Here is a 15,351-nt window from a genome sequence, read left to right as displayed (position 1 = left end):
GAGCTGGAGAACAACTCATTACTTGAAGACAGAAACTAAATGTGAAGGACATTGGTCTTGGACTGAGCTGTGTGTGTGTGTGTGTGTGTATGTGTTTCTGTGTCTGTGAGAAAGAGAGAGAAAAGAGAGACAATGAAAATGAAAATAAATAGTCAGGAGAGGTAGACTACGGCTGAGGGGGTGAGCAGCCTGCCTTTCCAGCCTCAGGGTCTGTGTGGAAAGGCAGTTGAACACCAAGAATCTTTCCTGATTCAGTAAGAAACTGAAATCATTAAAGAGTGGCCCCCCATGGGGAAGTGAATCCAACGGGTCTTTTTCACTTATATCCCCTCTTGGTTGTTGCATCCATAGAGACAAATATATCCCTGTGGACAGGGCTGTGCATGTAACTTTACATGAAGGGAACATAAGAAGGAAAGACAGATTTTGTGATCAAAAAATAAATATTCGGCCGGGTGTTTTCTGGTGGTGTTGTTGGTGGTGATAATTCCTTCACACAAAAGCCCCATCAGAATCACCAGCACTCTCAAAAATAAACATTTAATGAGGCCGGGCGCGGTGGCCCAAGCCTGTAATCCCAGCACTTTGGGAGGCCGAGGCGGGCGGATCACGAGGTCAGGAGATGGAGACCATCCTGGCTAACACGGTGAAAGCCCGTCTCTACTAAAAATACAAAAAGTTAGCTGGGCGCGGTGGCGGGCGCCTGAAGTCGCAGCTATGCGGGAGGCAGAGGCAGGAGAATGGCGTGAACCCGGGAGGCAGAGCTTGCAGTGAGTGGAGATGTGCCACTGCACTCCAGCCTGGGAGACAGAGTGAGACTCTGTCTCAAAAAAAAAAAAAAAAAAAAAAATTATATATATATATATTCGTGTAGCTCTCAAAAATTATATATATATATATATAATATATAATGTAGCTCTCTTAGGAAGAGAGGAAAAGAAAGGAGGACGGCCAAGGAAGGAGGAAAAAAGCTGAAGAAAGGAAGGGAGATAAGAAAAACCAAAGAAATAAAGAAAAGGCCAGCCTCTGTTTGTTTCATTCTGTATAAAAGGCCCCAGGAGAAAGTTGCTGAATGGAGAGATTTCCCATATCACTTTCCTTACATAAGTAAGCCAGGAAAGTAAGCAATGCAATTTCCAGACTGATTCCCCAGACAGCTAACTGACCTGCTGAAAATCAGCTGTAACAAAAGAGAAGGGAACAACATGAATATTGACTTTCCTGAATGCACAAATTTGAGTTCCTCATCTGCAGAGGGAAGCATGGGACTTGTACTGTCTGCCCTGTTCATTAAGAGCCAAGAAATTTGGTGCTGATTCTCAGGCAAAACTCCACTCTAAGGAGGCCTGTTCTATGGGCTTTGGCAGAACAGGTCCTCCTCCTGCACCCTGACTGGGGGAAGTGGGTTACCAGGTGCCCTGGAGTATCTTCTTAAACCAGGGACAGCCCCACAGCACATGGCCATAGCATGGCCCAGATAGGGTGGCCAACCATCCCAGTTTTCCCAGGACTGAGGGAGTTCCTAGGACACAGGACTCTGTTTTGAAACTGGGACAGCCCCAGGCAAACTGGAACAGGTTGGTCACCCTACCTGGATAGCAAACCAGAAAGGCAGGGAGGGCAGAAGGCCTGCACAACATCCGCTGTGCCCGGGACTGAGGTGTATTTCCTCATCTCCGATGAGCTAGCTATGGTCACTCAAGTGTGTGTTGGGGGAACGAGGCCATGCAACTGATAAAATATGAGAGCTGGAAGCCAGGCCTGTCCAACTCCACATTTTAACCTCTCCTGCAGAATGCCGTCCCCCTCTCTTTAAGTCACCATCTCCCAATCTCAGGCTTCTTGGGGTTCCCCACCACGTGTGTCTCCCTGAGCCACCTTATTCACTAGCCAATTAGGGATGGGTGCCCGGGTGGCAGAAGTACTAGGTCTGAAGGTAGCATTTGCACCTCTCCCTGGGCACGTGCTCCGCCACCTCCTGGCCTCCCCGTGGGGACACCCGAGGGCTGGGAGCTGGGAGGCCCAAGGCAAATGGCATTTGTCAGCATATTGTTGCTCTTCTGTCTCTTGGCCAGGTGGGTGAAATCAAGGCCCATGCGGCGGAGTGGAAGGCCAACGTCACGGCCGAGTTCCGGGAGACACGGCGAAGGCTCAGCGTGGAGATCCACGATAAGCTGCAGCGGGCAGCCACCATCCGCAGCATGGAGCGCCGGCGGCTGGGCCTGGACCAGCGGGCCCACTCGCTGGACATGCTGTCCCCCGAGAAGCGCTCTGTCTTTGCCGCCCTGGACACTGGTCGCTTCAAGGCCTCATCCCAGGAGAGCATCAACAACCGGCCCAACAACCTGCGTCTGAAGGGACCGGAGCAGTTGAACAAGCATGGGCAGGGCGCGTCTGAGGACAACATCATCAACAAGTTCGGGTCCACCTCCAGACTCACCAAGAGGAAAAACAAGGACCTCAAAAAGACCTTGCCCGAGGACGTTCAGAAAATCTACAAGACCTTCCGGAATTACTCCCTGGACGAGGAGAAGAAAGAGGAGGAGACGGAAAAGATGTGTAACTCGGACAACTCCAGCACAGCCATGCTGACAGACTGTATCCAGCAGCACGCTGAGATGGAGAACGGGATGATACCCACGGACACCAAAGACCGGGAGCTGGAGAACAACTCATTACTTGAAGACAGAAACTAAATGTGAAGGACATTGGTCTTGGACTGAGCTGTGTGTGTGTGTGTGTGTGTATGTGTGTGTTTTTAATATTCACACTGAGACACGTGCCTTAAACAGACTTATTAGTCCAAAATTACATAGCATTGAAGAATATATTTCACTGTGCCATAAACAACTGAAAGCTTGCTCTGCCAAAAGGAATCAGAGAACAAGAACTTCATTTCCGATAGCAACCACAGGACACACCAAGAGTGTCCGTGCACGTAGCCGGTTCTGGCCGTACATGTTAAGGGCATTGCAGTGGCAGTCTGTACCCCTGGGCAGTGCCACCTGGGCACACACGTAGACAAGGGCAGCTATACTTTAGACCAGCCTCCTGAAAGAAACAGTTGTGTCTTTTTAGTGGAGTTGTTAGTAATATGTGCACATGCAGAAGGGGACCTGATTGGGGGTGAACTGGTTATGTGTAACAAGGGTTGGAGTTGACATTTTGGCATGTACTCTGAGCTTGAATTTTGATACAAACCATTCAGTGCATCATACCTAGTCTTTCTATGCTCCAAATGAATGTCTGTGGGGACTTGAGAGCACCTGGAATTTGTTGGAAGCAGATCAGAGCACACGTATTAAAAGGTGCAATTGCTTTTCTCATGACAAAAGAAAAAAAGATAACCACAAACACATCACACTGTGGATACCACCTTAACCAATGACAGAAGCCTGCTGAGTCTGGTCTTTCTCACAGGGGTAGGTAGTCCACATGAACTGGTGAGCAGTGGTGAAATGCGACATCAGCTGCTGTGTGGTTAAAAGCCAATCATGCATTTTCCTCAGTGGGTGCAATGGTGACAATAAACTGATTTGGAAATGTCCACGTACTTTGCTTATAACTTGTTTTGATAAGAAGGGGAGAAATACCAAAACAATTGCCTTGCATGATGCCAGTGGCTTGCTGTTCTGTCTAGCTGATACTACATTTTTATAAAAGTAGACATCCTGCATTTCTGAGACACACTGAGGACCATGGCATCTTTCCATCTCAGGGCTTTTTGTCCCTTGGGTGTCTTAGGGTAGACATAGTGATAAGATCCAATCTCGCTATCTCCAAACAAAGAGAAAATGTACCCCTTGTACAGTAAGCTTGAAATGTTTTTATTGCTTGCAGCGTAAGTGCCATTAATTCCGTTTAACAATGATAACTTAGAAATATTTAAAATATTTCATTTTACTTTTATGTTTGGGCATTCCTTTATTCTGAAAATGTCACTTCTTCTCCTTGCTTGTTTCTATATCTCACATCGGTAATTCCCTAAAACTGGAACACCTCTAGACTGATTGTTCGCAGGCAAATGATAAGCTGATGCATCGTAATTATGATTGGTCCATGAGGCTAGAACGTCCTGTAGAGGAAAGTCGGTGAATGGCTGGTCATCGGTTGCATGATGATTTTAAATGGGTTTGTATCAGAAAGGGGAAAATACATACTCCTGTGTATGCCTCAGTCTTTATCATAAGTGGCTGGTTCACAGCTAGCTCTTTGGGCCACACACAAAAGCATCTGGACCTGGCAACACCAGGCAGTTGCTGGTTATGGGTGTTCTAGGCTCACTGCTACCTTTTAGAGAGTTCACGGGATTTTACATAACTAACCCGCAGTGTGGATTTACCAAAAGATCACAGCACTAACAGAGACTTCCAGAAACTGTCTCGTGCTTTCTGACCTCCAGGGAATGTTGTACCCACGACATCCTCGACTGCTGGTACCATGGAAGACCTGTCCCTGCCCATTTCTCAAAAATGTACAGCTCTCCCCTGCCTGGAGCACAGGCAGTCTCCTCTCCCTGTCCCCAGACCTTTAGGCTCTGTTGAGGTTCTGGCATTGCTTTTGAGAAGGAGCCAGATAAGAATCAACTTTGATGAGACCCTTCCTGTCCAAGGAAGGTCTAAGTCAACTCCTCCATTGGACTGGAGATGACGCTCACTGGTGACATGCTGTGTCGACACAGTAATAAATAGTCACTTGGGAGGCGATGTTTATGCAGGTGTGGATGTTGAGTTTTACTATGGGAACCATTCCAGCCTGACAAAATGTGTTTTAAGGAATAGGTAGATAACTGGGACTTCCTGTTACTCTAACAAGTCGAAGTTTCCTAATTAAACTTTCCATGGATCTCACCTATTTGGGTTTCCACTCTGTGTTATCTGGTACCTTCTTTGTAGTAGTGTGTTAAAATTCCAGGCCCTACGGCCAAATCTGGCAAAGGCTTCCCTCTCACTTATTCAGTGCTTTCTGTGGGACAGGCACTTTATGAACGTCAGCTCAATGAAACCTCACGACACTATGTGGGAAGTATTTGCAAACCCATTATATACACAAGGACACAGAGGCTCAGGGAAGCTATGTAATTTACCCAATGGCACATAGCAAGAAAGTGGTAGAGCTGGTATTCAAAGTCTGACCAAAGTCTGCTTTCAACTTCACTATAGTGTCTGTATCATGCATCCTTGTGAATGTGTGTGTTTGTGTGTATGTGTGTCTTTCTAGCTTCATGGACACAGCTTACAGATGTGGGGAGCAGATATGGAGGAGTCTCCACCACCAAGAGGGCACAAGGTCTCTGTGTAAACATGGCTCAAAGGGTTGCCCCTGCAGACACCTACTGTACATTTATTTGGTTTTGGTTTTGGAAATTCTGTATGTGGCACCCTTTTAAAAAATGCCCTTTGAAAGCACTCTTTTGCACTTTACTTGCTAACTTTGTAGGAACTCTGCATGCAGCAGGAATAAAATAGTTCAAAGCACTAAGCTGCATACTCTACCAAATGGAACAGGTACATGTGTTGGTGTGTGCATAGATGCTTCCCCAAACGAGTCAAATCAGTCATACAGAGGGATCAAACATAACCTTGGGCTGGGAGTGGGGAAATTTTCTACATAACCCATTCCCTGGGTACATTTGGCCACGAATCTGATGAACAAAATCAAAGAAGACCCTCTATGGTGACTGATGGATTAAATATGTGTGCAAAGTGTTTAGAAACCTATAAAATACTCTCACAAAGAAGCTGAGAGAGAAAAAGAGGTTGGATTCCTCTTCATATAAACTAAGACTTTTGGAGGAGGTCGGTTGGTGTGAAGTTACTTGAATGTTACCTTTCGTAGATGGGGCCAAATGGCATGTAGAATACACGTGATAAGTCAAAGCTGCTACACATTCTATACATGCATCAGCACAGCCCTCCGTTTCCAATCTGCACTCCCACTCCACCATAAACCTAGGAGAAATGTGTCAATTTCGCACACGGAAAGAGCACACGTCCACCATCTTCGGTGGGGGGTGTCTTTTGCTTCACTGGCTTCACTGGCTTCACTGGCAATCGGGCACTGAATTTCTCTTGCATGACAAATCTGGAGGTTTACTGGTGAGAGAGCCAATGGGCATTTTTTCCTGGAAAGAGTACAGCTCCATACCCAGTCCTAACCCAATAGTGATTCCAGGAATTTATCACTTTGGGGCAGGGCTGTATAGAGTGTGTGCGTGTGTGTATGTGTGTGCGTGCGCATGCGCGTGCGTATGTGGGGGTTGGGGTGGTGTTGGGCCATCTCTGGCCTGTTACTAAGGTAACTGGGACTATTTGTGTTCCACTAGTCATAGCCTGTGATTGTGGGCACATCAGTTCCCTGCCTAGATCTCTATTACCTTGTCTGCACATCAAGGGAGTTGAGCACAGATACTTGTCAAGGTCCATTGTAGTTATGCAGTTCTCTAATGAAAGACTCCCTAGTCCATGAGTTCACTAAATTTATTAAGTTATAAGTTGGATTTGTGAATAATGACTAATTAATTGTCTTGCCCATTTTAGGTTAAGGTGAGAGCTTAGTCTCCTGCCCTTTGGGATTTGTCTTTGGGGGATTGATGGAGACCAGATGTACGTGGGAGACTGGTGTCCAAATTCGGATCATGCCCTGTGTAGGCTCTCTCTGTCCTCCCTTATAGCTCTTTAGTGTACTGTTACCGGGAGGGCTCATGCTGTGCGGGCATTTTTTGCATGGTGTTAAGACTAGTTAAAGAATTTTAAGCTGTTGCTATTTGCAGTCAATTGTAGTACTTCATGTATCATGAATTCAAGTACTATGATCAGACAGACATCTCTCTCTCTCTCTCACACACACACACATACACACACACACACACACACACACCCCTGAGGAAATGGCTGCTTTGGGTTCTATAAGGACCATTCCATGTTTGAAGTCTTAGTTGAGCTAAAAATTAAGAACCCGCCCCCTTGCCTCCCTCTGAGATGATATCATTTCCTAGCTTCGTCAGTGCTGCCTGTCTATTTGCATGCTGGGTTCTGAGGACTAGTGAGAAGGTGACCGGAGTTTGGGTGGGGCTGGTTTTTACCCACTGGATTTGGTGAGAATGTGAAGCATCCAGTGTGTACCAAGGTTTCGGAACCATGGGAAAGGCGTAGGAAAACAAACATTCAGAGCCCCTGTAAAACGAGAAAGGAAAAACCAGCCCGTGTTGCATTCCATATCTCTGCTTGTTGCATTTTGCTAATATGGGGTTATTCTTTCTCACTGTTATGATGCAATTGTGTGCAAAGACAGTGGCTGAGTGAGCAGTAAGAGCTGGCTAGTAATGGCCTTATAAAAGAAAAAGAGTAATTCTCTGAAACAAAGATCACTGTAGTGTAGCACTGTGGATGCTGTTAATTCTGCATAGGGAATCTTTGGAACAGCATGCTAATTACATGGCTGTAAGCAAAGCCCTGACTTCTGTTCCTGCACCATACCTTCATTGGACTTCACCAACCCACCCATACTCTATGTAAACCTCAGTTCTCTCATGCCTGTCATAAGTCACTCGACATCAGTGCAGTGACATTGAGGAGAAACGAGAGGTGTCTCTTGATTTTACTGAAAGTGGTGATCATTTTCACAGGTGCCTGAGATTTGGTATCTACTTTGTGTTCCTGATTCTTAGGTGAAAAATCTGAAACAGTTCCCTGTGCATTAAAAGAAATTATTTTGAGAGGACTCCTGCTCCATTGATTCAGCAGACCGATGCTGCAGAAAGTAACTGCGGAACCTCTCCTTTGCTGTCGGGGCTCTGAGCTTGAAGGGAGAAGGTGCAGTGGTGCCTAGAAGCGATATGCAAACCACCTCACATGCCAGCCTCTGGCCTCCTTCCCATCCCAGAGTCACAGGCAGGGGACCCAGTGACGATGATAAATCCATGTGTGGAGGTGTTTTACTTATTTTTCTCTCTGTAGGATTTCATGGTGCTTTAAAAAAAAAAAAAAAAGGCATTTTACAGAAAATAATGCCGGGGGAGGGGGATTTCGTAATGTTCTTAGGGAAAGTACAAAACAAATTTGCTTGTGACATTTCAATAAGCTGTGCTGCTATTGTCTTTGTTTGATGATGTAATTTTTTTTTCAATGATGGAGAAAAATTGCAACAAAGACCTTCTGGAAGATCCAATCCGATGTCTCTCCTGTTTTCCTTTCTTTTGTGGGGCTAAGCGTGATTCACAGTGGCTGGGTTGGGAGCTCTGCTCTGGACCACAGATATTTTGTCCTGGGCACAGGATAGGTGCTTTCCCAAGCTTGCACTCATTTATGACATTCGTGGGCCTGTGGAGACTCACCGTCTTGCAGGAGGAGGAGCACAAAACAATCCATGAAGAGAAACCTTTAAAAAGCTAGGATTGTCAGTGCACATTTACTTTCATTTCCCTATTTTAACCTGATCTTGACTGTACATTGCTTGATTGTCACATTTTCTTGGTGAAACACTAAGTTTAGACATCGTGACAGGTCTTCCAGTATAAAATGAACAACCCCTTGGATGCTGACATTTCATGCTGTGTTTGGTTTTGCCCTTGCTATGCGTCTGCCAGCCATGGCCTTATTAATATTGAGTAGAGATAAGATGATGACCATTTTTGAGCACCCGTTATCTACCAGTTTACAAACACCCCATTTACCCTTGCAAATGCAACCATAAGTTGACTGTCTTCATTTTACAGATGAAAACTTCGAGGCTCAAAGAGAATAGGAAACTCCAACCCAAGTTAATGAGTTCCAAACCTGAGTATCTCAATAGGCCATGTGGCTGCAGGGGACATATGCTTTAATGACTTTTCCAGTAAATGTGATGCGATTCTTTCTGACTTGTCCTCACCATCTCTCCTCCTCTTTTTGTGAGGGAGGCATGCCATGGTTTCAAAGGTGCATTCCCAACTGTGGGTCAGAGCAAGTGTAAGTGGTCTACAGTTCTTCTGTCTTCATGTCTTTGCACCTGCTATCCCTCTGGAAGTCCTCCTCACTGATGCACCACTTCCCCTATTTCATACTACCTGACTCATTCAAGTCCTTAGAACTCAGCTGATGAGATATCTCCAGGAAGTCTTTCCTTACTTCTCTCCACCCTCTTGGAGTTGGCTGCTTTCAACACAGCTTGAGCTCCCCTCAGGGATAGTGCTGCTTATGCTGGTTTTAACTGCTAGTTTCCTTGTCTGTTCCATGCATATTAGAAGAGCCTCAGGGCAGAGATTGTGCCTTTCATTTCCATCCTCAGCACTCTACAGGGTACCCAATACATTATAGAAACTCAAATTATTGGTGGGATAATCTTTTTCTTTTTCTGAGACGGAGTTTCACTCTTGTTGCCCAGGCTGTAGTGCAATGGCGCGATCTTGGCTTACTACAACCTCCACCTCCCAGGTTCAAGGGACTCTCCCGCCTCAGCCTCCTGAATAGCTGGGAGTACAGGCATGTGCCATCATGCCTGGCTAACTTTTTTTGTGTTTTTAGTAGAGACAGGGTTTCACCATGTTGGTCAGGCTGGTCTTGAATCTGGTCTTGAATTCCTGACCTCAAGTGATCTGAACCACTGCGCCCAGCCTTGGTGGGATAATCTTTTTTTTTTTTTTTTTTTGAGATGGAGTCTCGCTCTGTCGCCCAGGCTGGAGTGCAGGGGCCGGATCTCAGCTCACTGCAAGCTCCGCCTCCCGGGTTTACGCCATTCATTCTCCTGCCTCAGCCTCCCGAGTAGCTGGGATTACAGGCGCCTGCCACCTCGCCCGGCTAGTTTTTTGTATTTTTTAGTAGAGACGGGGTTTCACCGTGTTAGCCAGGATGGTCTCGATCTCCTGACCTCGTGATCCGCCCATCTCGGCCTCCCAAAGTGCTGGGATTACAGGCTTGAGCCACCGCACCCGGCCGATGGGATAATCTTATGACCTTATTAATCACACATTTGCATCCTTCAAGGCTGATTAAATTTGTTCCGGAAGTAGAAGTCATTTGGAGCCAAGACTGGCAGTATAAGTAACTTATCCAACTCCTAAGTATCATTTTGGTCAAAACCAAGTTTGCCTGTAAAGTAAGGAGTTTGATTTGCATTTCAGATTTACAGTGAACTCCAATAGTTTAATCACAGTGATAGTTGTTGAAATAACTAGATTCTAAGCATGACTACTATGAAGGACAGCTTTCATTTCTATGTATAGATAATGGAATGCTTATTTAAAAACCAATCTTATTACTGTAGATGGAGTTTGAGTGTCTGTATACTTCACAAATATGATATTATGCTTTGCTCCTGTGCCCAAGGCAGGCATCATTCATCAATCAAATAATTCCTCCTCTACGAATCCAGGCACATTCTTAAAAATCTATTTTAAGGTTATACTCCCTGTTAGCATTCTCAAAATATGGCCTAGTGATCCAAGTAGGACTCTGAGATTCTTTCAGAGGGTCCATGAAGTCAGAATTATTTTCAGAGTAGTAGTAAGGTATTATTTACCTTTTCACTCTCATTTTCTCATGAGGGTACAGTATTTAGAATTAAGTAGCATTAGTCACTTAGAGTAACAGCAGCAAGGTAATCTGATACTTCACTGACCATCAAAAGAATTTCCAAAATAATAGTAAATGGACCTGTATTTCTTAGAGAACTCAAAAGTACCCAGATATAAAATAATTGTATTTGAAAGGGCTTCTTGCTTATCCTCACAGGAGTGGATCATTACAATGACCATAAAACAATATTTATCTGGCCCTGCCCTAGCAGCTTTGTGGGGCTCCAGCACCTACAGTTTCTCCCCAATTAGTTCTGAGAGTCCCGAGAGGGGTCTCACATGCACTATTTCTTGGCCATTATTCCACAAAGGGATCAACTTTCTAGAAGCCTTTTTGCCACTCCAGGACTGGATTAGATGGCCTTCCAATGATCCCCTGGTAACAGCAGTCACCCAGTTTTTGACATTTGTCATCTTCCCCACAGTGAGAGTTCCTAGAGGGAGCTCTCTTTCTCTTGATTTCATGTAATCTCATGGGCACAGTGCATGGATGTGGCAGGAGCTTGGAAGATAGTCACTGAATACAGAGCAAATCCAAAACTGTGGTGTTGAGCAAAGGGGCTCTGCAGAGAGTGGGAGCAGAAGGGAGCCCAAATTTGGGGTGAGCTAGAGGGGAGGTCGGAGGATGCCGTGTGTAAGAGGAGTCCAGGACAAAGGATAGCAGTCCAGACAAATGGGAAGTATGTTGGGAGACTTCTGAAAACAGAATACCACAATGGCAGCTTTTTACCTGGTCACCTCTATGAACTTGCATCAACCAAAGAAGCCAGAGTGGTGCAAATACTCTTCAAACCAAACTATCCAGTTTTAAAATGCTGTGCACACCTGGCTGTATGGATCTGAAGTGGCATACAGGTCAGCATCCATACATGATCTTCGTGTGAAATATTTCAAATTTTGGATGACTTGTTCTTAGAAATAAATTTAAAAAGACGTAAGAATCTAAAACTAAAAAAAAAAAAAATTGTCACACAAGTTATTAGGAAGACACCTGTTTATTAAATGAATTTTAAAGGTCATTATTCATTATTTGGAATCATCCAGGATAAGTAAGGATTTTTCCTCACTTGGAATGTGGTAATATTAGAATATTTTCCAATAAAATAATTGATGCTGCTGTCTGTAAAATATCTATATTGATGGCTCTTTGGAATTGTTTTGCAAATGCTTGAAGCAAAAAGTAACCACAGGACCTCAATGATATACAAATTTATTTTGAAATGAAGAACACTTTTTAACATTCTAACATCAACAGTCTTAGTTGGAAACGTAAGAAATAGAAATATGCATAATGCCAGCATAATTTATGGCTGCACGTTTCAGTATTTTATATAGAACATTAATCAATGCCTTAAAGAACATTTTGTTCTTCAGTTATTTGATTTCATAGAAAAGTAACAGGCCATTTCATTATTTCCATGAGTGAATATGAACCCCCTAAATTTTTTCCCACTGAATTACTGCTGAGGAAAATAGGAGAAATAGCTAAGGGCAATAGCAACTGGTTAAGATTGTATAATCCATTCATTCATTGAATAAATATTTATGGATCCCTATTATGTATGAGACCTTGGGAAAATGATGGAACAACTAGGTCACGATCACTGCCCTCAAAGTTTTGCGCTTATCCTACCTACAGAGTTAGGTAGCTCTGAGCGATGTGCTCTAGGGAGGTAAAAAGCTGGCAGTAAGACTGTATATGATTGGGTTCAAAAGTACAAGAAATTACCACAAAAGTGATAGGAATTAAGAGAGTGTGAGGATCAGTTTGCATTGTGTCAGTCAAGGCAGGCTTCCTGTAAGACAGGGCATCTTAAAGACAGTATAGGACTTGTTAGGTAGCAGAGAAATCTGAAAGGCTCCAAAGCATAATTCTGCTTTAAATATTCTGATCAATATTTAAGATTGATTTGTTTGTCCAGAGAATACGTCAAATATATCCTCATTTGAGATTACTTTGTTATAAGTAATTTTCCGTGAAGGGGGGAATGCTTTAAAATGACTAAAACAAATTATGAACTCTAAGCCAAACTTAAAACATAAACAGAAAATTGGTGCTACTGGTCACCAACTTCAACAGGAATTGTAACTCTTTCTGAAAGCAAGTGTGATTGAATAATACACAGTATATTAACTTTTCTCCCCTCTCCCTTTACTTCCCCCTTTCTTCTTATCTTGCGTCAAGCAGATCCCAGATTTTGGCTTCATTTCCTCTAGGGAGAAGCACAATGGTAGGAGTATTCCTGATTGTTTCAAAAGTCAGTCTCACAAGATTTCATTTGACAGGGAGCAGAGTGATTTGGAATGCAGTGATGGAAAAGAGAGATTTCCCTTTCAGGTTGGGGACAGGGCAGAGAGAAGTCTGGAGTCCCACACCGGGGGCCTGTGTGTAGCCCCCTGAAAGGAAAGGACAGCACAGTGGGCTTGAGCATAGAAGACCCAGGGCAGCCCTGCCAGAGGGCGAGTGGCAGTGTGGGTAGGGGCAGGGTCCCAAGATGCCAGTCCAAACCTTCTAAGAAAAAATTCCCCATGCTCCCAGTTGGGTGGGTCTTGAAACTGATGTCATGATGATTTACAGAAAATAAAGTGCTTCACCACTTCTTGGAGATCTAAACCTTTTTTTTCTCCTTCTGACCAAAATGGTTCTTCTTCTTGGTTTGAACCTGAATCATGTTGTTTCTTGGGTGGAAACAGAAGATCATTTTTCTCCCTGATTTGTGTAAAGATTCACATCATAGAAACACTTTGTAATTAAGCATTGTGCCATGAAATGGGCAGTCTCTTTTTGAGAAAGAGTTGTTGGGGGGGGGGCAGTTTCCTGTAGCTAGAGGCCAGAAGCACCTGCAACTGAGCTCCTGCTTTCCAGCCTCTTTCTGCCTTGGTGGGTGGGTGTGGGAGAGCCAGAGACAAGAGACTCTCAAATGCTGAGCTGAATCTGCCTCCCGTTTTAGGAAAAAGGAAAGGGAATGGGGGCAGAACAGTGGGACTGCTGTGGAGAGAGGGATTCAACTGGTCCCACAGCCAAACCAGCTTCCAGATCCTGGCTCCAGACCCCTCAGGGCCTGGCTGCCCTCTGGGAAGCTAGACATATATTGAATGTCCACTCTTGGGCAGCTTCAATAGCTCAGCCCTGTGGGAGCTGGGATACAGGACCAATTTTCTGCCCACACGTGGAAGGGCTGGGACAGAGGAGGGACCCTATGAGACCAGCCTTTCCAAAGGGTCAACTGAGTGCTCTAGACAAAATAACTCATCTATGGCATCTGAGGCATGTGTGAAGCCAGCTCGACCAGAGGACCTTTGAAGAAGACTCAAGGCCAGACACTGAAAACGCTTGGCTTCAATTCAGTGCATCTCAAACTAGTGCGAGGGCAGAGGGGGTCAGCTGGCACTAAATTATATGCCAAGCCCCAGCAATATGTCAGATTTTGTACCTCTGCCCAAGAAGCTCCCATCTGTTGAAAGTGAGACAGACAATGTCTTTTTGCAGTTATGGAATAGGGCGACAAACAGATAGAAATATCAGTGACTTTATGAAAGCTACAAAGCAGGTCCTCTGCTCGTGTATCTCCCTAGTTTATTTGTTGTTTCATTTAGGTTCGGGGGTACATGTGAAGGTTTGTTACATGGATATGCAGTGAACCCTCCATCCAGGTAATGAACGCTGTACCCACTAGGTAACTTTTTAGCCCTCATCCCCCTCCCTCCTTCCCCCATTTTGGAGTCCCCAGTGTCTATTATTTCCATCTCTGTGTTCATGTGTACCTATTGTTTAGCTCCCACTTATCAGTGAGAACATGTGGTATTTGATTTTCTGTTTCTGAGTTAGTTCACTTAAGATAATGGCCTCCATCTCCATCCATGCGGTTGCAAAGGACATGATTTTGTTCTTTTTTATGGCTGCATAGTATTTCTCAGAGAATATATACCGCATTTTCTTTAAATTATCTGTTGATAGACACGTAGGTTGATTCCATATCTTTCTATTGTGCATAGTGCTGTGATAAACATATGAGTGCAGGTATCTTTTTGATATAATGATTTTTTTTTTTTGTGTAGACACCCAGTGGTGAGATTCCTGGGTCAAATGGTTGTTTTATTTTTCATTCTTTGAGATATCTCCATACTGTTTTCCATAGGAGTTGAACTAATTTACATTCACACCAACAGTAAGTGCTCCCTTTCTCCGCTTCCTTGCCAACATCTTTTATTTTATGACTTTTTGATAGTAGCCGTTCTGAGTGGTTGTGAAATGATATCTCACTGTGCTTTTAATTTGCATTTCTCTGATGCTTAGTGATGTTGAACATTTTTTAATATATGTGTTGGCCACTTGTATATCTTCTCATGGGAAGTGTCTACTATGTCACTTTTTTAATGGGTTTTTTTTTCTTGTTCATTTGAGTTCATTATAGATTCTAGATATTAGTCTTTTGTTGGATGCATACTTTGCAAATATGGTCTCCCTTTTTAACGTAAGACTGTCTGCTTACTTTGTTGACTGTTTCTTTTGCTGTGCAGAAATTCTTTAGTTAATTAAGTTCCATTTGTCTACTTTTGTCTTTGTTGCATTTGTTTTTGAGGTCTTAGTCATAAATTCTTTCTCCAGGACAATGTCCAGAAGAGTTTTTCCTAGGTTTTCTTCTAGGATTTTTATAGTTTTAGGTCTTACATTTAAATCTTTAGTCCATATTGTTACTTTTTGTATATAATGAGAGATGTGGGGTCCAGTCTCATTCTTCTGCACATAGCTATTTAGTTTTCCCAGTACCATTTGTGTCCTTTCTCTATTACCTGTT

At 43.9% G+C, this 15,351-nt stretch overlaps 1 protein-coding gene and 1 long non-coding RNA gene across 3 annotated transcripts in view; one reads left to right on the top strand and one right to left on the bottom strand.

Moving 5' to 3' along the window:
- Nucleotides 1–3,459, top strand: part of KCNK10 (potassium channel, two pore domain subfamily K, member 10) — a 150,702-nt gene extending 147,243 nt beyond the window's left edge. Inside the window, exon 7 of one of the 2 annotated variants that reach the window (XM_011974285.1) lies at nt 2,076–3,459. In XM_011974285.1, the coding sequence (XP_011829675.1) occupies nt 2,076–2,696 (621 nt within the window). In that variant the 3' untranslated portion in view covers nt 2,697–3,459. The remainder of the gene's footprint in view (nt 1–2,075) is intronic. The other variant, XM_011974284.1, reaches the window with a different exon arrangement.
- A 4,619-nt stretch (nt 3,460–8,078) lies between these two features.
- LOC105535273 lies at nt 8,079–13,068 on the bottom strand. Its single transcript, XR_001005403.1, has 2 exons — nt 9,859–13,068; nt 8,079–9,574 (listed from the first exon to the last, which is right to left on the bottom strand). It is a non-coding gene; the product is annotated as an uncharacterized LOC105535273 (long non-coding RNA).
- Nucleotides 13,069–15,351: the final 2,283 nt, after the last annotated feature.

Source organism: Mandrillus leucophaeus, unplaced genomic scaffold (assembly GCF_000951045.1).
Source record: "Mandrillus leucophaeus isolate KB7577 unplaced genomic scaffold, Mleu.le_1.0 Scaffold144, whole genome shotgun sequence".
Taxonomy (NCBI): Eukaryota; Metazoa; Chordata; class Mammalia; order Primates; family Cercopithecidae; genus Mandrillus; species Mandrillus leucophaeus.
This window is presented reverse-complemented; position numbering and strand designations above follow the sequence as displayed.